Source organism: Oryzias latipes, chromosome 24 (assembly GCF_053564925.1).
Source record: "Oryzias latipes strain Hd-rR chromosome 24, Olatipes_Hd-rR_3.1".
Classification (NCBI taxonomy): Eukaryota; Metazoa; Chordata; class Actinopteri; order Beloniformes; family Adrianichthyidae; genus Oryzias; species Oryzias latipes.
Genome location: NC_136260.1, coordinates 11,547,251 through 11,572,753, shown reverse-complemented (window position 1 = coordinate 11,572,753; position 25,503 = coordinate 11,547,251). Strand labels below are relative to the sequence as shown.

General features: G+C 38.4%; 1 protein-coding gene across 1 annotated transcript; it reads right to left on the bottom strand.

Moving 5' to 3' along the window:
• Positions 1–38: 38 nt before the first annotated feature.
• pnocb (prepronociceptin b) lies at positions 39–24,252 on the bottom strand. Its single transcript, XM_004083817.4, has 3 exons — positions 24,114–24,252; positions 12,599–12,848; positions 39–2,795 (listed from the first exon to the last, which is right to left on the bottom strand). The coding sequence occupies exons 2-3, from the start codon at positions 12,734–12,736 to the stop codon at positions 2,175–2,177; spliced, it is 759 nt and encodes a 252-aa protein (XP_004083865.1). The 5' UTR covers positions 12,737–12,848; positions 24,114–24,252; the 3' UTR covers positions 39–2,174.
• Positions 24,253–25,503: the final 1,251 nt, after the last annotated feature.

Below are 25,503 nucleotides of genomic sequence, written 5' to 3'. Positions count from 1 at the left end.
TTCTTTTTTTCTCGTTTCTTCTGCAAGACAGTGGACGACAGGAGTAGCAAACTATTTTATTACATATTTTTTATACATATTTCATATAAGTAAACAGGAAAACGTCAAAATATGTGGCAGGAAACAAACACTGCACTCACGACATACATGTTTTTGCGTGGAGTTTGACAGAGAAACACATGCACGCTTTGCACACTCAGCTGCACAGTCATAAGCATAAACTATATTAACTGTTAATCCAAAACTAGTTAATACTATTAAGAGGCAAAACAATGATTTTCTCTTGTTTTTTTTTTTATCCTTCTACCAAAAATGTGCAGCTTGCCTCGAGCCTCTTCTGTTCAGTGGTGCATCATGGTGATGGATTTGAAGCCGTTAGACCTATTTTCATATTTAATAGTACAAGATTAATGGCCCAAGCAGCTTCAGCTGCTTCCATTTTAGAGTAAATGCTTTCCTTAATACAAAAATACAATTTTATTTGTCCTTGTAAACTTCTTTATTTTATAAAGTAACCAAGTTTCTGAGATTTAGTTCTAAGCAATTATTTAAATTTTTTTAATAATTCCTAACTTTTGCAGCATTTTATTTAATTTATATATATTTGTATTGCGACAGCTATTTTTTTTACAAATGTATTTTTGTTAGTAGGACTGCATTCAGCTTCACTGCATGACCTGCAGTTCTGCTCCTTATACAGCAGAGGGCGCTGTTGCCCCGCCTTCGTGAGTGCTGGGGCGTCTTGCCAACCTGCTGTTCAATCTCCACGAAACTCATCACCCGGAAGGTTTGCGTGACAAACAAAACACACCACATTTTGAGCACAAATGAGGATAAAGAAGCATGTTTTTGGGGTAGCGCCAGCAAACGAGTAAGTCCAGTAAAGCAATTGTATCTCTATTGTATTTAGTAAATTAAACCTTTTAAGCAGTAAATTGGATTCTTAAAGCAATAACGAGGAGTTTGTGCTTCAGCAGTCCCACTGTCCGAACATGTTCACATCTTATTGAACCATCACACAGACATAACTTCCAATTTAATTACTTGTTTCCACTTTGACACGAAGGGAAACTTAGGTTCGGATAAAGAAATGCAATTTAATGACTAAATTAATTGAGATTTCATTTTTTACAAAATGCTTTTTGTGATTATCAAGAAACCCTGGAATTACATTAAAAATAACAACAAATTGTTTCCTTAATTTATAATTTGTGCCTCGAATCACTATTTTGTGAGCACAGATTACCATTTTGTAAACTCATATTAGAAATTCTAGCACAAATTAGTGGCTTGTTGTGCCCTCTAATAATTTATTGGCACAACAAGCTGGAAAATTACTTGGTCAGTAATACAATTAATAGATTAAACGCATAAATTATTTTACAATTACCAATTAAATTACCAATTTGTGGTCACAGATTTGCATTTTGTGTGCACAAATTGGTATTTGTGGGCACAAATTAGTTATTTGTGTGCTCAAAATACCATTTTGTAATGACAAATTAGCATTTTTTGCACCCAAAATTGTCGTTTGTGCAAACAAATAGTTTTATTTGTAGCACAGTTTAGTAGTAATTGATGTTACCAAAATAAAAATGTGTATGCACAAGACTTTTGTGCTCACAAAATGCTAATAAAATGCTAATTTGTGTGCACAAAATACTAAATTGTGACCAGAAAACACTAGTTTGGGGCCAAAAATTATTAATTTGAGGTTCCGTTTTTTAATGCCATGTCCAGGGGGCTTCATAGATTATATAAATCTGTGCGTTTGGGCATTCCCGTCCAATCCATCCCTTAATGTTGAAAAACACTTGCATCCCATCAGCGCAGGTATGAAAGAGCCTTCAATAAGAAGTCAAGGATCTGGGAAAACATCAGCCAACCAGTTGTCCAAACTCAGAATGGCCCCTTTTATTTTACTGACACACAAAAATATATTCCATTTGCACTTCTCTAATTCTTTTATTTCACAGTATGGCATGTGTAAGAAGAAGGACATCACGGTCAAAACATTTTAGTTACTCAGAGACACGGAGAGAGGTGCAGAGAGATGGAGTCTGCTCTGATCACGATGCTGACATCACAGGTCCAACTCAAAGGTGCTGCTGAAAAATTAAATGGTTGGCAGGTTGAGGTAACGGGAGGGGATCCGGTGACAACAGCAGACAGACTTAGAGTTTGTTTTGCCTCCATGCCCGATTCATGGAGGCGTTGAACCGGCCGCTGCGGCTGCTCCTCATGCCCAAGTACTGCCTCAGCAGCTGGTTCACCCGCTTCTGGCTGTTCCATTTGCGGGCAGACTTCCGGACACCTATGAAGCCCCCGTAGCGCTTTTGTAGAGGCCTCATGGGGGACCCGATCAACTTCCTGTATCCATGGCGCCCCCTCTGAAAGCCGCCAAAGCGTTTAGATAAGGAGACGACCTGTAAACTGTCGTTATCTTCATCCATCTCTGATTGGCCCTTCACATCCCTGTCATCCCTCTGCGTCTCCTCTTTGCCCTCCAGGCGGGGATCCAGGCTCTGCACCTCCTCCGAGGATTCCTGCAGGGATGAGTCATACTGGACACTGCGCAGGTCCGCGTCGTCCAGATCCTGATCCTGAAAACGGTCTGCGGGCTGCAGCAGTTCACTGTCAGAGTTCAGGTCTTCGGAGGTCAGCTTCAGCTGCTCCCCTCCCCTCTTCAAAAAAGCGCCTCCCTCTTGAAGTGTTTCCTGGTGCTTCAAGGCACGTTTACACACTTCCCATGTGAGGGAGGAGGAAGCATGACCTTCACACTCCAGCAGACACACCTGCAGGGACAAAGTAGGAGTCGAGTTGTAAAAGCGCACGTTTCAAGGACAGGAAACTGTGGAGAAAGTGTATTTAAAATTGGGTCCAGAATGTGTTTTTTTTTTTTGAAAAATGTGTGAAGGTTTTGTGGCAGCTGACAGATAAAGTCTGCAGCTGAGATACAAATACAGGAAAAGCTAACTTAAAGTCCCACTCCAATCCTATTTTGATTTGTTTTCAAAGTGTTCCCGGTGGTCTCTTAATCATGATTGTGCAGTAGTAGGCAGGACTGTTAGCACGAAGTGAACCTGCCACTACTTCCCATCATCCAACTTTTTACTGCTTACAGTCCCTCACATCTTCACCCAAATAATAGCGGTGCATCAAATATGGTGAGTGATATTGGAGCTATAGTTGTAGTTTTGATTCAGATGCAGCTCAGACGAGGAAAACAAAGGCGTACATGAATCTAGTCATACAAGTGGATGCGCCAGAATGGAGCGGAGCAGGAAGCTTGTGGCCTGATGATTGTAGTTTCTACGTCTTCTATGACATTTTAACACGTGTTTCTGATTCACAACAATTTAAATAAGTGAAAAATTTAGAAATGCAATTTTAAGCTTATTTTCTTTATATCTGTCCACCATCATGGTTTTCTTCATACTTATCAGACCGTAGTCAATTTATCTATATTAAACCTCATATGTCAAACACCTTCACACTCTCTGCTGGTATTCCCCAGGGCTCAGTCCTAGGTCCCCTTCTCTTCATCATTTACATCCTCCCTCTTGGTTCTCTCTTCCATAAACACAACATTAATTTCCATTGCTATGCGGACGACACCCAGCTCTACATTTCTACGAAACCCTCCTCATCACTTCCTCCTTCCTCCCTTACCCTCTGTCTGCAAGAAATCCATTCCTGGTTCTCTTCAAATTTTCTGCAACTCAACAGTTCCAAAACTGAAGTCCTCCTTGTAGGCACTCCATCCACTATTTCCAAATCCAATAGCTTCTCCATCTCTGTCAATGACTTCTCTGTTCTTCCCTCCCCCCAGGTAAAGAGTCTGGGTGTCATCCTCGACAGCTCACTTTCGTTCCAATCTCATATTAATAACATCACCCGTTCTGCTTACTTTCATCTTCGCAATATATCTCGTCTCCGCCCTTCTCTCACACCTCATACAACTGCTGTACTTGTTCATAGTCTTGTCACTTCTCGGATCGATTATTGTAATTCCCTCCTGTTTGGTTTGCCCAATAAAACACTCAAAAAATTGCAGCTTCTTCAAAATTCTGCAGCCCGCATCATCACCAGGACCCCGTTATCACACCACATCACACCAGTTCTCCAAAACTTACACTGGCTTCCCATAAAACAAAGGGTTAGTTTCAAGATTCTCCTCATCACCTTCAAAGCACTCCATAACCTGGCTCCACCCTACATTTCTGACCTTCTTCACATTTCCATTCCCTCCCGATCTCTCCGTTCCACTTCCTCTCTCCAACTCCATGTCCCACCTGCCCGTCTTGCCACCATGGGGGGCAGAGCTTTCAGTCGCTCTGCCCCTCAGCTGTGGAATTCTCTTCCTCCAGATTTACGGAACACCGACACACTGCCACTATTCAAATCCAAACTCAAGACCCATCTCTTCAAACAATCATACAGTTAATCCATTCAGTTATCGCAACCTCATTTGTCTGTTTGTCTGTTTTTCTATCCTATAATTTATAATGTATCTATCTTAAATGTTTTTATTTATTATTTTTTTTTACTATGTCTTTATGTTTACTCATGTTTTACTCTGATAATTTCTTATTGACGTTTTATTCTGTTTTTCTTATTTTAACCTTGTACAGCGACCTTGGGTGACCTGAAAGGCGCTTGAAATAAAATTTATTATTATTATTATTATCATCAGAGAAACAAAAAATGTCAAAAACACCTAAAACAAATTTTTCTTCAGAGTGGGCCATTAACCCTTGTGCTATCCTAGGCACTTCAACATTGGGAGTTGGGTCATCTAGACCCACTAGACAGTGATTTGTGATCTTCACTAGTGTCCAAGGATTACATGAAATCTGTCCACCTTTATCCACCTTTGTCATGGTAGGAATAACACGTCAATGTAAGGGTGGGGTCATCTAAGATAGCACAAGGGTTAAAGCTAACAAATGGTAATTAATCCATTTCGAAATCTTCATTTTACCAATACCTGAGGGTGAGTATCACTGTTAAATCCTCAATTCCATTTTATTCAGATTCACAAAATTGTTATTTGATGTTATTTAGGAGCTGCAGTTAATTTCAAAGTTTGAATTTCTATTTTAAAAAACAAATTTGTTTGGTCATGAAAGAGTTTAAAAAAAACCAGTGATCTTCATGGAGCAAATAAGAAGTTATGAAGAGAGTCTAACGATGTAAGTTTACAAATTAAAATGCCTTTTATGATTATGGGCATGAAAAAAACATTAAATTTGTTTTTTTATTACATTAATAATTATCATTAGTATTTTTTAAGCTCAAGTTTGCTCTTTGTGGGCCCATTTTATGCACACAAAGAGGTATTTTGTGGACACAAGTTATTATTTTGTACAAAATTTAGTATTAGTAAAGCCAATAAATGAAGACTCATCTGCAGACTTTTTAACCAATGACTTTGTTGAAATAACAACATATCACAATATTATTTTCTGTGTCAACCATAAATTATGTAGTCTCTAATACACAACCTTAGGAGAAAAAGGTTTAAACCAACTCAGTGGCCTTGTGGTAGAGTGTCTACTCTGAGACTGGTGGGTTGTGAGTTCAAATCCGCAGTCAAGTCATACTAAAGACTCTAATAAATGGGACCCAATGCCGTTCTCTGTTTGAAACAGCATTAAGGGGTTGGATTGGGGGATAAAAATACCAAATAGTTTCCAAGTGTGGATGTGTGTATAGATCACTGCTTCCCTTGTGGGATAGGTAGAAAACCAAATTTCACTAATTGAAAAAGCAATGACAGTCCATCCCCTAAATTGTGTATTTCTTGTCAAAGTACCATTATCATTCTATATTTAAGATGTTACAAGGTGACATTTCACTCAAATTAAATGTCTTAGTTTTAGAAAATGCATACTACCGTAATTACAGTACATCATCAAATTGGCAGAAAAGTATGTGAAATCAATAGAAAGACTTAAAGATTGATGATTATAAAGCATTAATATGTTTGGAATTAAACCAGGAATTGTGTCTAAATGTACCAAAAAATGTCCCAACTTGGCAAATTTTCTCAGTTTTAGTGTAATAAATAATCCAAGTGTGCTATTCTTTATTTTCCCACCAATAAGCTGTAATCAAAGGCTAATTTTGTAGCTCAATAGCAAGTTCATGATATTTATAATGCACAATATTTGCTCAGGAGGAAAAAAACGCTGAAGCAATGCTAAAGACAGACAGCGTGACATCCTGGCAGATCCGGAGCTCAGGACAGGAAACAGTCCTTTAACTCAGACGGATTTTGTGTCATAAGAGTTAATGGGTCTTGTTCCTGCTGCGTTCAGCAGGCATGGAAACTTGTACGGCCATATGAAATGTCTATCATTTGACAAATGTGACATCTGCGACTGCGGAATGATTGTCAGCGCCAAATTGGAAGACATTACAAAGCAGTGTGAAGGACAGCAGGTAATTGATGTCATTTGCCGATAACTGACTCCCCAAGACCCAAGGTGATGATTTTGCTCTTAAAATGATAATGTCTTGAAAATGATTTTTCTTTTTGCTAGGAGTTAAGTTGTCCATTTTTTAAATGACTTTTCTTTCTTGTTATCAACACTTTGACAGCTGTCTTGATGCCCAAAGACTCCTGATGGATCAAAACTGTACCAGGGGAAGGAGAAGGACATGTGGCAGCCTCTGAAGAACACTTTTGATTTCAATGAGAGTATAAAAAATAATTTAAAGATAGTTCATTTGGGGAATTTTCTTTAGAAAAAACAAAACTCTTTCTTATCAATTAGAATTTCTATGAAACCCATAAAAACTTGTAAGAATAGTCCAAAAGTCTGTTATTTCTGTGAAAAGCTTGTCTGGAAATGAGTTAGAGATTCATGCATCCTTATCCCTGCCCTCCTCCCTGTTCTTCAAGATCTCTGAGTTAAATTTCACTTTAAGCTTCGCAGCAAATCCCATTTACTTTAGTCGTTGAATCGCGCTCAAATGAGATAAACGGTACTGTTATCAGGGAAAACCTGCTCACATCAAAGGAACCAGGGCAGAGGGAGTTCCGTTGTGAATCTATCAGCGGAAATTAATTATCCATCCTAAATGAAATGAGCACACCAGGGAATCCTCCACGTCAGATCGATTCAGCCATCTGAAGGGTTTTATGAGATGATTGTGTATGCGTTTATGTTTGAGACAGAATGAAGGGGTTGTGGAAATATTATATGAATATATTTATGAAGGGAGTTTCAAAGATTGTTGGATGGAGGGGCTTGGATAGCTTGACTTTAGTGTTTTTTTAGTGTGTTTGGAGGCAAAACGCTGCTTTTAGTTGGTTAAGATAAAAGCTTCACACCATTTTACAGCTTAGAAGCCAAAAAAAAGGACAGATCTTACAAAAAAAAAACACTTTATCCTTCGGGAAAAAATACTTGTTTTTCATTCTGCTGAAACAAGACTCACATTTTTTTGGAAAATGTTTTCTGCACATCCTCAATGGTTCCGTTGAAATTAAATGGCTCCAAACCATAACACTACCACCTCCAAGCTCCATGTTTATTGTTGATTTTTATTCGGAATATGGATTACTGACGTCTGCACTGAACTGACCTCATTCGGTTGGAGCCAGAAGTAAGGCCTTTTCTATGGGTAGTGTCACACTCACTCTGTCCAGCCCAGTCTACTTTGCAGGAACAAATTAACATTATGTGCGCACAACATGATATTTTTCAGGCACACATTAGCAGTTGTGTGCAAAAATGAGCACATTGTGCACACAACTTAGCTTTTTCTGTGCACAAACTAGCTTTTTGTGCACAAATTAGTATTTTGTGGGCATGAATTAATATTTTGTGCACACAAATTAATATTTTGCAGGAACAAATTAAAGTTTTGTGTGGACAACTTATTTTTTTTCCGGCAGAAAGTAACATTTTGTGTACAGAAACTTAGGTTTTCGCTGGAACACAATATTAGTTTGTGGAAATTAGTTTGTTTATTTGAATGTTTTGTAAAGGTCTACTGTAGTTTCACTGGCAGATCTTTCCACCCATAAAAATATATGAGTATTATGATACATGATAGTTTTTCCAGTACAGTTAGGCTTTCATCGTGGTTTATGGAAGTCAGCCAATTTTTTACAATTAAAAGACTTTTTTGTGGTGTTTACATTTCTAAAGATAGCAACTTCATGCTTTTTGCCTCACTCTGTCAGTAAAAGTTGTTGCATTTCAAACAGAAGTCAGTCCCCCAAACCTTGTTTTTAATTAATTAATAAATCATCTTATGATTTTAGCCCCAGTGTTTCTTGAGGGGATCTTTTCCTCCAGGGCTTGCCGGCTTGGTCAGCGGTTGTTGCTGCAGTTGTTGCCCTTGCTGGGGCAGCTGGGGTCTAATTTTACAGCTTTCTCTACAGGCTGTGAGGGGGACCCCGGTGTTGTCCCGGTCTGGGTGGGCACTGTGGCGATGTTCCGTTGGCCGGGCTGGCTCCTGGTATGAAAGGATTCCCAGATACTGTTTCCTCACAGCAGAGCCGAGCCATACTTGTTTGTTTGTTTATTTATTTATTTATTTATTTTACAGTTACATAGTCATAATTCATTGTACGTGGGAGCCATGGGTCATGTGGGTTGGGGTTTTTATTGTAATGTTGTGTGTTTACTGTTTTTAGTGTTAAAGCGCTTCGAGCTGCACAAAGTGCATGAGAAGCGCTATTTTATAAATAAAGTTTGATTTGATTTGATTTTAAAATTTAGCAAGCGGAAGTGAATATTTTATAAGGCAAGCCTTTTTTTCCCCCTCCAAGCCAAATTTATTAATTTAAACGCTGTGTTTTGTTTTACAGATGTCATCGTCATGGAAATGGTCTGAACCATTTAAGTGTGAAAAACTTAACAAAACAATGACTACGTCTTTTTTTTTAGCTTCATGTTATTCACAATCCATACCATAAACTTTTGACTCACCATATCCTTAGACAGCCATGATTCAGAATATTAGAAAAAAAGTTTGCAGTATTTTAAGATGTCTCAATATATATATATATTTTTATGAAATTAGTGCAGGAGAACTCACACACCAGAGGTCCAAGTTAAGATATCAAGAAGTCACATTTGTGCAGAAGGCCAAACAGTACAGAGCTGCTAAAGTCAGCATGTAGAAGCTGCTCAGACTGTGTAATTACGAGTCTCATCCAGGATAATTGGAACAAATGTAAACAAAAGCTGGCATTTAACTTGCAGCAACGTTATGTAATGAATGGAGTTGGAGGACGGATGGAGGCTCCTCTGTCAGTGTGTGCACAGCGTATCCCGGAGCTCGGACGCACGCTCCAGTGTGGAGGTGTGTGCATTAATAAATCAATGGGTCCTGACATTCTAACAAACAACAGCGGCCTCACACAGTCTGGAGTGGCAAACAATGGAATTGCTCAGTGGGTTCCATCTGGGGCTCAATGGAAAGGCGGCTAACACAATGAACAGCTGATAAAATGTGTCAGTCACCACTGCAAACCCGAGCTGGTGATACTGAGGAGCAGTCAATTACAGAGTTCCATTACAACTCCCAAAAAGGTCCCAGCTGTCTTTCCCTGCATCATTATCAGCTAAATTAGCCATTCTGCTGCTATTCATGGACGCCCACAGACTATTTTTTGCCCGCTGATGTGTCTTGGACTGCTTGGAAATGAGACTGTGTGGAAGTTTGGTTTGAGTAGAAAAGGATGCATGTTGGTCACGAAGCACAGGCCTGTTGCTGTTGATTCATACATATGCAAACATCCCGTGCAGCTCTGTACCTACAAAATAATAATACAAAGATGGGCAGAGTTGTCCCATTATGTAAAAAGTGCAATTTCTGAGGACCATATTGTCACATATTGTAGGTTTGTTGGACAAATGTGTCTGCCTGACAGAAATGTATTAAAACTGCAAAAAAAAACAACACAGAAATACTGGTAGAATAACAGCAACATGAGTGGTTGTCATTTTTCTTTTGTTAAAAATCTGCAATTGTTGCTTTTCTTCATTGTTTTTGCTGTGACAGACATGTGCGACCCCACACAAACCTTCCATACATGTTACATATGAGCTCAGTCATGCGTGAAATGTGAAGCAATGAACAAATTGATAACATCTGATGGGAAAACTACGGTGGCCCTGAAGTGCACACAAACAAATCTCTTAAAAACAATACGTAAAAACGTACCAGAAAAGGTAGGAACTATGGGGCATTGCTGATTGGATGATGACGTTTGTCCATCATTTCAACCGAAGGTTATTTAGCCTAAAGTGGTACGGGGTATGCTCCATACTAACCAAAAAACCTTTATAGGTATGAGGAAATTGAACAGGCATTGAAAAAACTCAAACGTCAAAAATCAAACGTCTTCATCCAATCAGCGATGCTTCATAGTTCCTACCTGTTCCGGTAAGTTGTTGTGTTTTCCGAAGCGTTTCATTCTTATTTTGTTTCATTTTTTTGGAATTGTGTTTTGGTTTCTAGAATTTTTATTTGATTTTTAAAATGTAGTGCTTTTTGTGTTATTTGTTTTGCTGTTTTAATTTTGATCTTTAATATGTTTTTGCATTGAGTGATTTGTTGATGTGATTCACACTTTAGGGGCACCATAGAAAACTATTTTGAACAATGAAGTTATGGCTAATATACATGATCCAAATAGTTTGGCTTTCAATACAAAGATTTTGCACAGTGGAAAAATCCTTGATGTTGCATTCTGACTTATCCTCCTTTCATTCACTCATCCTCTAAACCTGCCTATTCGTATTAGGGTTCATGGGGTTGCTGGAGCCATTTCCTAGCAACTGTTGGGTGAGGGGAGGGGAAAACCCTGAACAGTTTGACAGTTCATTGCACCAGAGACAGATGACAACATAAACACCTAAGGGACAATTTATGCATCACCAATTAACCCATAGCTATATTCACACCGTCCTCTGCAATGCACTTTCAAGCAGCCACTTCCAATGAAAAGTCTATGGGTGTATTCAGACTGGAAAATTCAGTTGCTCCCAACCGAGTCTGTTTAACTTGCAAAGATGTGCTACTACTAAACCGTAGAAGAAGAAAAAAAGAAAGAAGGCAAAGCCCCTCCCCGCATGTCCACTGTGAACAGCATGGGCTAAAAGTCCATGCATTAGTGCATTCTTGAATACGCATCACATGCCATGTGTGTCTGTGGCTTCAAAAGGACTGCAGGGAGCTGCGATGCCTGGAGAAACCTCACACAAGCACAATAATGGATCCAGGAGGGATTTGAACCAGGGCTTTCCTTTTGCTTTATAAAAGGGAATCTTGAATTTCTGCCAACTCTCCCAGAGCAGGAAGTTCATATAAAATCAGACAAGCAAATAAAGGTTTCCAGATATTTTAAATTGACAAGACTCATAACTTTTTTAGGGCTAGCAAAAGCTAACGAGCCAACTTAGTTGCAAAGGTTGATGTAAAAATGATAACAGAAATGGGTTGTAACTGATTTTAGTGACATGTGCTACAAAGAGATCTCTAAATCTGCAAAGATTTGAATTTAGCTTAATTTCACAGAGGAGCAGTGCAGCAGAGGAGCCTCCTTACAACATTTAGTGTTTTAATAATTAAGATGCTTAAATAAATCAGTCACAGTGAATTAATTTCAGTGCAAACAGAGATCCCACAGCGTTTCCTGCAATGCTACAGAAACATTTTGATTAAACCTATAATATTTTTACTCCTAAATTGCATAAAATGAAAAAACCCAGAAAATAACGAATGTGCATGTCAACTGTTCAATGTGAAAAAGTAAAAAGGGCATCACCTTTTTGTTGTTTTCTAATTTTTATTCTAGTTTCAGAAAATGTTAGAAGTTACACATTTTTAAAAGGGACTTTACGGTTATTTATTGTCATTGAATTACACAAAAACCTTTTTTTTAACAACTACAGCCTACTATTCTGCATGCCAACCCCTAATATAATTATTGTCTTTGGAAATTATAGTTTGGATGTATGAGTAATTTAAACCCTGTAGTATCATGTTTGTATTAGATGAATTACTAAAATCTCAGTTTAGTACATTTTGATTCAAAATTATTTTTAGCACCCAGTTTTAGTCAATTAACAACATATATTAGACATCTTAGTGCCTGAAAGCTTTTTTTTAAATATCTCTTTAAAAAAGAATGCTGCATGCTGAGTATTTCAAAATAAAGTTAAGAATGCTTTCTATTTTAAAAAAAAATATTTTGTCTTCTAAAGAAGTCTTTTTTTTTCTCATCTCAGAGACTGAAAGCTAACTCTAAGAAAAATCAAATCAAAGAAAGTTTTATTCTCTAAGAGCATGTTGCTTTTTTCACAATGAATTTAAGAATGCTTTATTTTTGTAATACGTCTTTTAAAAAAGTTATTTTTTCTTATTTCAGTGACTGAAAGCTGACACAAAAATACAAAATTATTGCTTAAAAGCATGTAGAGTTTTTCAAAATAAAGGACTGCTTACTATATTTTTTTTAAATATTTCTTCCAAAAAAGCTTTTTTTCTGATTTTATTGCAAAGAAGGGGAGAAAACAAAAAAGAGGAACCGATTAAATATGTGAGCTAGAATAGTTAAAGTACTTACAATGGTATTGAAGGCTTGTTGCAGCTGATGCTGCTGCAGGAGGAGACCACAGGCCACACATTCCCCCTGACAGTCACAATGTCCAGGGCTGAAGAGGCATGCCAGCAGAACCACCAGGCACCACAGAGGGATCTTCATCGCTCAGCACGCCTGGAAAAGTAGGTACAAACCGGAGCCCAGCAGGTCTCTGAACAGGGATTCACCAGCCGGAGAGTCTTGTGATGTTCTGGCTATAATACGTGGCTCCAGCCTATGGGGACACAGCAGACGGAGAGACAACACAAAACTGCATCAATCCGAATTTATAGAGATGATTAAGTGGTTTTTGTGTGGCCAGTCAAACTGTTGGAAATGGAAAAGTGGTCAGCCAGGACATGAACAGAGTGGGTGGAGAGCACAACCAGAGGCAATAAATGAGCAAACAGGTATTTTCCAGAGGATACGAATCATCCTCTGCAGGCTGGAGGGTCGCTTCGCTGATTGGTTTCTTTGTAAAAGCGGAGGCTGGAGATTTGTTCTACTTTATACTGTAGAGATTACCTTAAAAGCCAGAGATGGGTTAAACCCTGCGGCGGCAACAAGTATTGTTGCACCACCATTTTTTCTCCAGGTGTCATAAAAGCAGAACATGGTTTTAAAACAAAATGAGGCCTCCGAATTTAGATGTTAGATTAGAGTTCTGGATGCAGATATTTGCTGGAGGAGGACAGACTGAAGAGAGTACTCTTGTTGTCTCAGACATAAATTTATGAACCAGGTGTGCGCATTTGTTACTTGACCTTCAATCTCCGGGCTGCATCGGCTCTGTCACTCACCCGCCCGAATATCCGCTAATAACACAAAGGTGACAAAGGAAAGGCACTCACATATTGCTTTCTTAGATGGTGTGCACATAACAGAAAACATAGATTGACAGAAAGAAAGATGCCCTGATTGGTAAAGAAAGCATTCTCATTGGATTTACTAAGTGTTCCCTCCCAACCTGGACAAAATTATAGATAAGAACAAAATTAAAAGCACAACTAGTGCATTTTGACACCAAAGAATGGGCTGAAAGATTTTATTTATCCTTAGGCTGGACATCTATTCTGCCCAAGGGTGTCACACACTTGATCAAGAAGTTACTTACATTGACTGTATATGAGAACTGAACCAATTGAGTCTGTTGTCACCCATAATAAATTGCTTACTTCCAGCTCCAACAAAATTAAGTAAATTCTGTCGCCATTTTTTCGCAAAACAGATGCTGTCATGTTAGAACCACAAATCGTCACTAAGCTGTTATTGGTCAGTCTTTTTGAGTCTTCATTTCTATGGTAGCCATTCTTGCCAATCAGGAGTGAGCTTGTTGGAAGTACACACCCTTTCTTTTAGAAAGCAGGCTTCAGAGAATCTGTCAATCAAGCGTTTTGAACATTGGACATGAGACCACATACTGTTTATTGAGGCACATACAAAGAGAAAGAGAGCAAAATTACATCAAATCACTTCAAGTTGCAATTTGAAAGATTCATTTTTGTCTTTTTAACTCACTCTTGACTTCAAACTTCTAAACCAGAGAAGTTGAAGGGTTGTTGCTAGTAACAAAAATCTTTCAAATAGGAAACTTGAGTGTTGTTTAGGGATGCAATGAGATGAAACCAAAGAAATGTCAGAAAACAAACGGTGGCCTACAGAGCCCGTCATGCGTGATTTCGGACACATTTATAAACATCTTAATGAGAAATCATCAGAAGAGCTGTTTGTTTTGCCTGGCTGAAGATCATTTATCATCCTGCTGACTAAGACCATTTGAAATCACCATGTTCTCCTCTAAGTGGCCCTTTCTAAGTCGAACAAATGAGTGAAGCAGCGTGGCGTGAGCGATGATGTGGGTGCCGGATGTGCCTCTGGATTACAAAGACACGGCTTTTTACGCATTTATACTATTCTTCCAGAGTCTATTAATGCGAATCAACATTTGCAGCCTCTCCAAACCTCCGTGAATGGAAAAAAGCTGAGCAATATTGAGGTTTTTGTAATTAGACAAGAGGAACCCATTTGTGTGCCTTTACATGCTCAGAGTTTTATTTGGAAATATCATCATTTATGCTTTTAGCTGAGCATGAAATGCGCAAAATTCCATAAAGACTTAAATATAGTGCATGAATCCATAAAGCCTAATATATCCTGGTAAAGCTTTAAAAGCTTTTTTTTGGGTTTGTTTTTTTAATTGTAAACTTTCTTCCACAGATTCTAAACTTAATTTTTAAAAAGTTTGGGAGACGTTTGGAGAATATTTTAGTTGTTTGACATCTGACAAAGAATGATGAATTTGTGGCCAATCAAGTTTTGAGTTGTTGGCTATGATGTGTTTAATAATACTTTGAATTACATTTCAATCTTCTGTTAAATTAGTTACTCATTTGCCATCCGTCTGCAGCAGGAAATTACATGTGCTATATTTCAGCTAAGAAAATGTTTATGGATAACCTTTAGTTCATCATCGATGTATTCATTAGGAAAAGAGAAAAAACACATCTTTGTTTAAAGGGCAGTTTTTGTGTGAGATTAAATCCACTTCGGCCTTGAAACCTCCCAGAAACGATGACAAATGTTACCAAGTTATCTCACCTCCCTCCATTGAAGTGTGAGGGTTGCAGCTGTGTCTACATCTGATAAGATCATTATTTTTATTTTTTCAAAAAGTAAGTGATATTGTGTGGTTTTCTTAAAAATGATTCAGTTCCTCTAACAACTAAAAATAATGTTTCTTTATTACCAAGGTTAACATACAGTATGGACATAATAAGCCTCATGTAATCCTAAAAGGCCTTAAAACCAGGTAAACACAAATTCAAAAATTGACGTCAACCAAAGCACAGAAGCTGTCCTTGACAATTGTCTATAAAGGGTTTGTATTAATTAAAAACAATGACATGTTATCTTGGTTTCTTATCATCGAGGAATAACTGGTCTCTTTACAGCACTTTACAGTCCAGCCGTCTGAATCTTTGTCATATTTGTGTCAGAAATGTCACTTGGTCACCATGTTGGAATGTTACTCAGAAGCTTTCTCTTCCAGTTGAGGATCATCTCCGACTTGAGTTCTCTGGTATCCAAAGAAGAACTTGAAGATGTTGTTAAGGTCTTTATTTCATCACTACTCAAACTACAATGGTCTTTTAACGAGTGTCATGGCTCTGCTGCACAAAAGCAAAAGGAGTCACTCCAGGTTTAGCAGCACTCCACTGACTCCCAGTTCATTGTAGAACTTACTTACTTTAAAGTGTTGGTTCTTACTTTTAGAACCCTTCATGGTCAGCCTCCTCACCAACATCTCTGAGCTTTTTGAAATCCGCAAATGAGCTACTCTTAAGCTACGGACACACCAGACACGTGACGCATGTTCAAGAACGCACAAAATGTTTCTTTGACCAGCCTATGGTGTTCACTCTGGGCAACCAGGGAGGGGCTTCTTCTTCTTTTTCTACTGTTTCTGGCGCATGTCCACCACCTACAGTTGGAAGAGGCTTGGCACAAAATGTCAAAGCGGTACAAATCTTGCCCCAGATTTTTTCTTTCACAGCTCTACTTCAATATATTAAAGAGGCACCAGCCACAGTGATTAATTTTTAATCAATTTTTAAATGGTCGGTACTGCCATGAATTAAAAGGGACCCTATCCAAAATCTCTACCAAAGTCCCTGACTGATCAAAGTTCAGTTTAACTTTCGATGTGCACTATATATGTAGAGCCGGAAAATGGTCATAAAAACACATGTTGCAACACGTGACTTTAAAAGTTTTGTCTGCAGAAGCGTTTATGCGAGTTCACATATACTTTTCATCGGAAGTGGTCGCTTGAATGCGCGTTGGTGCTTCAACATTTCACACCAAGCCTCATCCAGTTGTAGGTGACGGACATGTGCTACTAAACAGTAGAAGAAGAACAAGAAGAAGCCCTTCTCTGCTTCTCCAGTGTGAACACCACCCAAAAATGCGCTTTCTGAAACAAACAATAAATTGTCGACTGCTCTTTTGGAGCAGGCAGACATCTCTTGGAGATTTAAGCCCATTTTTGCTTCCTTGCAGTCCGCTGTGTTTTACTTCACACAGTACGCTGCTTTTAATTGGTCAATTTCACAGATCCATGCACCTCCCACCGGCAATTACAGAGTGTAAAGTCGTAAAGTACTCATGGATTTCGAAATATGAAGATCAATCAATTAAATTGATGAACATAAATCTATGTGATGGCATTGGTGAGAGGAGACCTTTTAATCATTGCCTCCTCCAGAGTGACCACATCTTTACACTATCTGTTCTGGATGAAGCTTAATGAACAACGCTCAATGTCGTCAGTGGAAGAAGCTGGAATGTCGTCTAATATGTTAGACGAGATAAAAAGGTCTCTGCCATATTTCAAAATGTGACAATGAAGAACAACATTAGGACTTGAATGGAAAAAGACAGTCTTTTAAGAGAACGGTGCGTCAAGACCAGGAAAATACATGCAAAGAAAATAAAAACGAGACAGACACATAGGGACCCCTGGGTTATCAACGCTTTAGCAGACTCTTTTGTGCTTTTCAGTTTCACACAGACAACTAATGGATGAGGCAGAGTGCGTCAGAGCTTTGTCATAACGGAGCAAAGGGTTTTTCTTTTTCACCACTCAAATCCATGATACCCTGATGCCCCCTCCACCCATTTATTAAAGCTGCTGATGCTAATTTTGTTTTATGAATTCCTTTTCCTGCACACAACTTTATGTAACGAAAGAAAGTGGAATTTTTTATATAGTTTCTGGTGCCCAAAAAAATGCGAAAACAGTTCAAAATTGGACTGAATCTGAAACCAAATCAACCAAAAAATGTTTGAAAAAAACATTGTCGCTTCCTTTGAATCCTTTTTCTGACTTTTCGCCGCTTCTTTGAAAGACTATTGGAACAAAACATTCTGGGCTAACAGGAGATGCGCTCTGAGAAAAAAACCAATGCATGAGAGCGGCGGCACTTTTGTTCTGATTGCATCCTCGCAGATGCATGAGAGGACCATTTTTCCGCAAAACACTTTCAAGGCCTTGGTTAACTCTAATGCAAGCTCAGTAATGTATTTGTTTTGGAAGGAACCAGGTAAAAGCACTCTTTTCTTTTTTTATAAGATCCTGCCTCTAAAAATAGAGCTGCATCTGGCTCTTCGTTAAAGTCCATTTCCTTTTTGCTTTCATGCCAGCTTTTTGTTAAGGAGGGCAAAGTTGCTTCAAATTACGTGCAACCATCTACTCTAAATGTTAGCTTTGGTGCTGTGCGTCCTCAGCCTACTGCCAGACAAATCGTGTCATCTTTGTATCCACAGGGAAAAGCCATGTCCCCGGGAGTTTCATACCCCTGCAGTGCATCATGCATTAGCCGTAGCAGTCAAGTGGCTGCTGTCAGACAGATTATGCAAATGATATGAACTGCTATAGGATACGTAAAATTGAATGCAGTTTTATGGGCAATGTTGACCAAAAATTGCCAGTGGCAACATCAGTAATGGGAATACCATTGAGAGAGGAGTGTGCACTCCATCTGTCACACTCATTGAAGTTAACCTAATCCTATTTAGGAGTTAAAATAGTTTGAGGAGCCAACCGGTACAGATGATGGTTTGTCTCCATCCACGTCAGAATATAGGCTCGGTGTCTTTTAACCCTGTAAAGCCCAAAAGACTTCACAGACAATTCAAATTTTGGGAATTAAGCTGTTGTTTTAAACCCTTTGATGAAACTTAGACATAGAATTTCTTGTATAAGATTTAGATATTATGAATCATCATATGCTGGTAAGTATTTACTGTCAACAATGTTAGTTTAATATAATAATAATAATAATAATAACATTATGCAAAAATATTTATATGATTGCTTAGGAAAAAAGCACCTTATTTACCCATTATCTCAATTTTAATACATTTTTAACATGTAACTGTAACATCAAGAGTTATGCTTTACCAATATATTCCATCTCTCAATAGAAGTAGTAAGTAAAAATATGATATGAGTTGTTATCACCATGAAGTTTTGAAAATTAGCTAAACTTTTTACAGCCAAAGGGGTTTTTGTGATTTCATGGAAGCAGCCATTTGGAAATGAGCGGGAAAAGCCCTTCTACTGCCCCTGGTGGAATGATGATGCATTACAGGGCAGAAAGCATTAACCAAGTTACATATGATGGGTTTTCGAGAAAGGTTTTAATCACGCTTATAAGATAGGGGTTTCAGAAATGTGTTTATTAAATATTATGATTTCCAAAAGCAAAAAACAGCTAAACAGAAAAATGCATGAAGCATTTAATTAAAAAGAAGTATTCTTTTGCCTTAAAGACATTAGCAAATTTAAAGCATCTTATCTAGCCGTCTCTCTTTGCACGTGTGCAGACTTGAGTTTGGAATGTTCATTTTAAGTCTTTGTCTTTATTTTTTAAGACTTGCACTTCTCATAGTTACATTGGGAATCCCATCTCACAGTCTGAAGCTTTCTAAAGAAACATCTGAACATAACGAGGCAGCAGACGCCCGGGGGGTGCCTGTCTTTATGTCTGTTTTTATCTTTTAAGACAGACAGGAAACGTGTTCTACCATATTTCTTAAAGGAAAAGTGGATCAGACCGCATTAAAACAGTCATGGAGAAGTCAAAATTATTGTAATACTGTCCTGAGACCGCAAAAAAGGGCCACTATTTTATGCTATAAAGAAGACTCTTATTCTGTAAGATTGCATAGTTTTGATTTTAAACACAGGGATAAAGAGCAAAATCTAGAAACAGACAGACAGAAAAATGACCAGCTTTGACAGCACATCAAATCGTGTCTGCTGTTCCCACCCTGACCCCACCAGTGTGACCTTAGGAGCAGAGCCCGTCTGACTTATCAACACTGGCTTAATGAGCTCTGATCGATTTCACCTACCAACCCTGAGAGAAACAGAGGAATTCAGGATAAATGAACTCAATCACATTTTAGCAGCTGCTGAAGACCTCAGAGCTTCAAAATCCTGCAGGAGTTGAAGTCAAAGTAAACACTGTGTTTGTTCTCCTGCTGTAGACGCCTTTCATTGTAACTTATATATAATTTTGGTTTTTCTAACTTGTTTAGATGACCATTTTTTAAAATCATTTGCGACTTTAGAATATATTTTTGTTAGTATTTTATAATTACATTTTAGTTTAAGGCATATTTAACTGGCCACAGCAATCCAATGAAAATGCCTTTCTTCAAGCTACAAGTGGTGCAGAGCTCCCAGAGATACCAAAACTCCCAAAACTCTCTTGATCCCTTTCTCCACCTCTTTAAAAAATCTTCTTTTCCCATCAGGTTATTTGTCCTAACTGTGTATTTTTTAAACCAGACTTTGCAACAACAAATCAGGGTTCATTAGGTGTTAAAATAAGAAATAGCATCTATCTTTCTACCTCATGGGTTTTTCTGCCTGCATGCGATGAGACGGTTTTCAAACCAATTTAATGTCCCAAGGCTAATGGATTCATTTGGTAATTGGGTTTTTTCACCTTCAAAATTAAACGGGGCCACAATTAAAAAACGTGTGCAGCTGATTTCCAATTAGTTTACAGATTGCTTTGTCTTTTAAAATAGTGAAAAATGAGATTTCATCCTTAGGAAAAAACCTTTTGCGGACTTCTGAAAACAATCTAAAATTAGAAACAAGTGATAGAAAGCTTCTGTTTTGTTATTCCACAGGCTCCAAACTAACCCCCCTCCAGTGTCTGTCCACCCTGACAGGTTTTCCCTTCATGAGACCTTCTATCTATACTATTTACACATTTGTCCACAGGAGCCTGCCTGTGCTGCGACAGATAACCAGTCAGTGATAAGAGCTCAGACAAGCACAAGCAGCAGAGATGTTGTGTTTTTATCCCAGCAGGATGGATCTGGAAACAACAAAACTCAGAAAATCCACCTAATCCGATTTGAACCACACCTGCAGCAGATTACACCATCGGACCTATTAGACGGGCCTTTTGCTGCCTTCAGGTCTCATTATTGTCACACAGATGCAGAATTGACAGGTCATAAAAAAGAAAGAAAAAATGGGAGGGGGGAGGTTATAACCTGCAGATAATTTCAAGTGTGCAACAGGGAGAGTGATGCATGTAGTCGTGATCCTCCTTATCTATGCACCTCTTAATCACTGCCTCTTATCTACATCCCCAACTCCTGCTCTGTTTTTTTTTTATCGCACATCGCTATTTAGGAGACCTCATCTAACGCAGACTGCTGAGTGCACAGATTTGAGTAGCAGGATGAACTCTTCTTTTCTCTTGCTTTCATTTAACCCCATAAAGTTAGAATGTGTGACTCCTCATATTCATATCAGCTTTTATCTCCACACCATCATATCAGAGCACATCTTTACCGCAATTTTCATCAGCTACACTAGCAGGGTTTATTTTAATTGGGGCCGTATTTGCATTTTTGAGATAGATGCTCAATTCCTCACGCTGTGAGAGTCACGCTAGCAATTGTTTAGTCCCATGCAGCTTTGCTAACAGCCACAAAAACTGATTATTAAAAAGCGGAGAAAGGACAGATGAGGGAGGAGGGGGAGCAAGACTGCAAATGATGGGTGTTTTCGTTTTGACCACTAAGTCTTTTATTCCTCCCCAAAACTTAGGTAGAATCGTCTGACTGAAGCTATCTGCTGGAAATGGAGACATCTGTCAAGGAGCGGTCAAATCAGTGGCTTGAAAATGTTGCAGAAAAAACCCGTTGAGGCAGAAACAGCTCCCACTAACAGGAAAACAAAAGGCTTTTTTTGCACAGCAATGATGCGCTCTGTTCTGCAGTGCTGCAGGCCCACCAGCTCTGACTCTATAGCAGAAAAGCTGTGGAGAGTCAAAGGCAGATGATGTGGTGTCATCATTGATCTGGTCGCTGTGTTGACACCTGCACAAATCCATTGGACATGGAGAAAGCAATCTAGCTCAAGCAGACAAGCTCCTTACCCCGACTCAGGCGACAGCAGCAATGCTGGAAAAAGTACTGAACTGCAAAATACTTGTGGGCAGGAGGTTATGATGGTATAAATGATGTCGGGCTTCATTCTGGGGTCTTGCTGTTCAGAAACATTTTTGTGCGATCAATGAAAAGGAGACAGTCCAGTTTTATCTTTTGAAGAAAAGGTGGGTAAAGGGCATGAAAGGTCTGATCTTTCTTGTCTCATGGGAATTAATAAGGCAAGTTGAGTCAAAAAAATTAACTACTGATGATAAGTGAGTGTGCACACATCGGCACACATTTGACAGTTTCACAATAAAAGGAGGAGAAACCGCAACAACGATCCTACAGGAGTAAATTCAAACAAAGACAAGTTCTTGAATTACTGTGAGAAACATCAACATTCAAAAAAGAACCACACCTCACAGCCAGTAGACCTTACTGAGCGTGTCACATGTACATGTAGGTCAAAATAAAAAAACACAATGTCTTCCATCAAAGAAGACCAGATTGGGCAAAGCACTAAGTAAGGTGGTGGAAGGGTTATGATATGGGGCTGGTTCTCCTGGACTCCTCATACTATGTTCACATTTGTCACACACTTGTGACAAACAGGGAGGGACTTCTTCTTCTTCTTTTTCTACTGTTTACTAGCAAATGTCTGCCAACTACATTTGTAAGAGGTTTGGTGTGAAATGTCAAAGAGGTACAAATCTCACGAATCTTTCTTCCGGCTTTTTTTTTTTTGGTCACAGCTCTATTCTGATATATTAAAAACTTTATCTGGGCATAAAACCACAATTAGTCATTTAGCCTCCATGATCAATTTTGAAACAGTTGACACTCCTGTAAATTAAAAGGGACACTATCCATACAATACTATCAAATCAGAGTCCCTTATTGGTCAAAGTTTGACCTGGGTTAACATTTAATGTGCATATTTAGAGCCCAAAAACGGTTGATGAAACTGGCAAAGTGATGTGTGAACGTGAGAGTTTTGAATACATGAAGCCCAAAACGCGTGTTTACATAACGCACAAAAACATTTACCTTTTATTGAAAGAGGCCGTTCGATAATGCGTGGCCAATGGAAGTGTGAATATAGCTTTAGATCAGGGGTCTGCAACCATTCAGGCTAAAAGACCCATTTGGTCCAGTTTAGTCCAACAAGAGCCAAAAAGTCCCACTTTACTGTTTAGAAAAATACAATTTATTAATGTTTTATTGGTCATTAGGTCATTTATTGATAAAATGTAGCTTTTAAAATTCTAAATAAAATATGAAGCTGTGGAATTATACTTTGTTTTTACCAAATACTTCCATGTTTATTCATCAAATATTGACAAATATTTTACCTGAAACCTCGGAAGTGAGACCTTTATGATGATCAGCAGTGAGTGTTCTTTGATGTAAAAGTAAGGGCTTTTGCAACGTCACGAATAAAATTAGTAAAAAAAGGAAAGAAGGAAGATCCGTTTAAAATCATACCAGTCAAATTTACTCATGGGTTTATAATTACTAGACAAAATTAAAATCTCTATATATATTTTCTTGCATATTATGCAAACGTATGTCAAAACTCTTGCAACTGATCATCGGTTATGAATCAGTTAAAAAATAAATTAAGCTAAAAACAATCCTTCAAGCAAACTGTGTAACTTTTACGACTAAATAGTAAATTTATAAACATAAATAAAACACTACCCCTGGCTTTTTTCTCATAAATGTTCTTTCCTTCATAAACATATTCAGCGTTGAGTCATTTATTCAACAATGGCACATTAAGCACCCGTTTTCTCCCCCTCTCTAAGAGTATCGTCTTTACTGATAATGGGAATAGATTATGCACATTCATTACCATTATCATTACAATCATCATTATTATGTGCTTAGCATAATAACTGCTTTCAGCTGACTCAATTGTCAAGCTTTGACTTTATCAAACGCCAGAACAAACTCCAGGAAACAATAAATTGAAGAAGAAAATTAAGTTTTTCTTGTCATGTTTCCATCAAACTCTAAATAAATAAAAATAAAACACATTTAGTGACTTCTGCTTTTGTTCATTTCAGTTAAAAAAATAATTTTGAGGGGGAAAAAACTAAAACACAATCTAAAAAATTTCTAAAATTGTCACATATAACTAATTAATGCTATATCAATGATTTTATTTCTACATTTTTCTTTATCTGTGATGATCCTGAACTTTCCACTCTGTTAATTAGGTAGTAATCAGGTGCATTGCGTGTGGTGCTGATGGTGACTGTGATGCCTCCAAAGCCACAGGGACACAAACAGAGTAATGGAAAAATAGATTACTCCAGGTGAAAAGGATTATGCGCACAGGCATCTCAGGGGTCAAAACGTGAAATCAGAGATCAAGCAGAGAAAGAAAAAGATGGGATGAACTCATAAAAATACATTAACAGCTCTATTTTTCTATAATTTGTGCAAGCAAGACAAACAAAAGTCTTAAATCTGATGGAAAAATCTTCTAATACAGGTGGAAACACATTAAAGGAAGTGCCTTTCTTACCTGTGAGTGTGATAGCTTAGATTCCCTCTTTATGCAGACACAGGGGAGTTGGGTGGCTCAGCTTGTATCCTTAGGCTCAGGGTCTCAACAACTAAACGCTTGCCTCCTCTGAGGCTTCTTATACACACCCTCTTCGCTCAACCCCTCCAGTGCTCTCCTCTCCCCTCCTCCCCTCTCCTAAATATTTACAACCATCCGTATCACAGAAGAGCTTTAAGAAAGAGGCGGAATCCCCCTTTTTGTTACGCACAAACCCCCGGCACAGACACACAAACCGTGGGCCTGCGATGACGTAGGAGACGTTGCCTACGCCACCATTTTCGTCCTCACCGAGCCATCTAATGGGGCCCGGAAAAAAAAACATGCATCATCTACTGTGAGACTGATCTAGAAGTTTCGTTTTGAAGCTTTCCGCAAAAGCCACAACCAAGGGCAACCAAATCTGAAGGTCAGGGACACAATGGCACCTCAAGTGACGTGCTTGAGTGAAAGTCAGCAAACAGAGAATGGAAAGGGTCGATAAATTTGTGCAGAAAAAGGTTAAAAAAAAAGCCTTTCATAACTGGTAATGATGACACACCTGCAATAATGAAATAATGATTATTGCGTAGACAGGAGGTCAGTGGACGGAGACATATGGCTTGACATTATCAATGGACGACTCCCTCTGTTGTCAGGATTTTCTGTGGGGGTTGAGTCCCAATAAACAGACGCCAAAACATAAACTGAAAATAATTGTTAACATCGAAAGCTGTATTTGTTTTATTTTGTATTTCCATTGTTCATGACTCCCAAAAAAAGAAGAACCAAAACCTCTCGTGTATGTTAAAGACTATAGAAGTTGAGGAGGACCATGTGAAAATTTTTGGACCTACCTTCTAACAAAGCTCTCTGGAGTTCCTTTCCTAAGAAAAAATCTTAAACAAAACCTACTGAATTCTGCTAAAATTGGAGCAGGGAAACACTGAAGAGTCTGACCTACAAGGAAAACTGTAACTGATTAAAAAAAAACCCATCTGTGACCTAAAGTAGAACCCAAAATGATGGAGGTCTGATTTAGGATTAGCCAGTATAGGTGAAGTGAGAAGCCGTCAGATTATGGGTTTTTAGACTACATAAGAGAACTGGACTAAGAGAGTGTGACGTTACCCACAGAAAATGACTTACTTCTGGCACCAACAAAAATAAGTCAATTCATTCGCCGTTTCTTTTGCAATAAGCGTGCCACCATCTTGGAGCCATTAAGCAATGATTGGTCCAAGTCGGTCTGAGTCAATGTTTCTAGATCACAGTCATTTACACAGACTGTATAATAGAACTGGACTGAGTTTGTGTGATGTTACCCATAGAAAATTACTTACTTCCTGCAATGAAATAAAATCAATTTAGT